The sequence below is a fragment of the Lipotes vexillifer genome, unplaced genomic scaffold, assembly GCF_000442215.2.
Source record: "Lipotes vexillifer unplaced genomic scaffold, Lipotes_vexillifer_v1.1 scaffold1136, whole genome shotgun sequence".
NCBI lineage: Eukaryota > Metazoa > Chordata > Mammalia > Artiodactyla > Lipotidae > Lipotes > Lipotes vexillifer.
In genome coordinates, this window is record NW_006769631.1 from 1,814,260 (window position 1) to 1,815,568 (window position 1,309).

Here is a 1,309-nt window from a genome sequence, read left to right on the forward strand (position 1 = left end):
GAATATGTTCTGGGTCTTGACAGGTGAGTAGGTGTTTGTCAAAAGTTTCGGAAGCAGAAAAATCCAGAGAAAGAGTATGTGTGGCTTCTAGCTGTGTCTTTAGAGCTTTAGTTGCTAACTTTCTTTATTGTGCATCTCTATTACAAAAGAGTAGAGTAGAAGAGTTTTGAGCATGCATTTCCAACATAGGTTTATTTGTGAGTTAAAGGTATGTACTGTTGTACAAATTTCAGTGCACATTATAAAACATCCACTAAATAGTTAAATAACAACTTAGTATTTCTTTATCTACCTTTTGGATTATCTTGCATATCCCACATTTGGAGATCATTGCAGTCTTTCTAGCCTGGTGGGTACCTGGGGAAAGTGGTAGGGGGTGTGGCTAGAACAGAGGCCTCAGGCCAGGTTGTGGATGCTAGGCATAGACATTTAGGTTTTATCCTGTAGGTGATGGGAGCCACTGAAACTTTAAGGAAGTTACTTGGAGAGATGCTTAGAGAGACTGCCCTGGTTGTGCTCCTTTTTCTTTTTTCTAGAGCTTTGCTTTTTAACTGTGGAGGGTCTGTCATCCGCCTGGGGCTGAGCACTCTGGGGACTCTGATTTCTCTCTTGATGTTTCTGTAGGTGACGTTCCCATCACCCTACATCCTCAACTCTGACAACAACTTCTGAGATCTGAATTACAGACCATCATTTTAATCGGACAAACCACAACTGAAACAAGCTTCTCTTTGGTGTCACGATGGCCGCCCAAGGCAGGGGAACTTCAGGCCTCATCCCCAGGGGTGCTGTTCTCCAGAGGCAGGAGGGGCGCTTGACGGTGAAACAGGAGCCAGAGAGCCAGAGCTGGGGGCAGGGCTGCAGTCTCCAAAAGAATCACCCTCCTGTCTGTGAAATTTTCCGGCTGCACTTCAGGCAGTTATGTTATCATGAGATGTCTGGGCCGCAGGAGGCGCTGAGCCGGCTCCGGGAGCTCTGCCGCTGGTGGCTGATGCCAGAGGTGCACACCAAGGAGCAGATCCTGGAGCTGCTGGTCCTGGAGCAGTTCCTGAGCATCCTGCCAGGGGAACTGCGGACCTGGGTGCAGCTGCATCACCCTGAGAGCGGTGAGGAGGCTGTGGCTGTGGTGGAGGATTTCCAGAGACACGTTACTGGACCAGGAGAGGTGAGCAGCCAAGTCTAGAATGGCATCTGGAACCATTCTATACTGCTTGGGGTAGCCTGAGAATAGACATTCTCCATTCCCTAGGCCCTAAGCTGGTTTGCCTTTGGGATTCCTGAACCAGTGCCATGTATAAAGGGGAAAGAG

At 48.7% G+C, this 1,309-nt stretch overlaps 1 protein-coding gene across 1 annotated transcript in view; it reads left to right on the top strand.

The window, feature by feature from the left end:
• The window catches only part of LOC103087035 (zinc finger protein with KRAB and SCAN domains 7), a 32,214-nt gene that overhangs the window by 1,039 nt on the left and 29,866 nt on the right, over window positions 1-1,309 (top strand). The window contains exon 2 of the mRNA XM_007445719.1: window positions 625-1,165. Within this exon, the coding sequence (XP_007445781.1) occupies window positions 743-1,165 (423 nt within the window). The 5' untranslated portion in view covers window positions 625-742. The remainder of the gene's footprint in view (window positions 1-624; window positions 1,166-1,309) is intronic.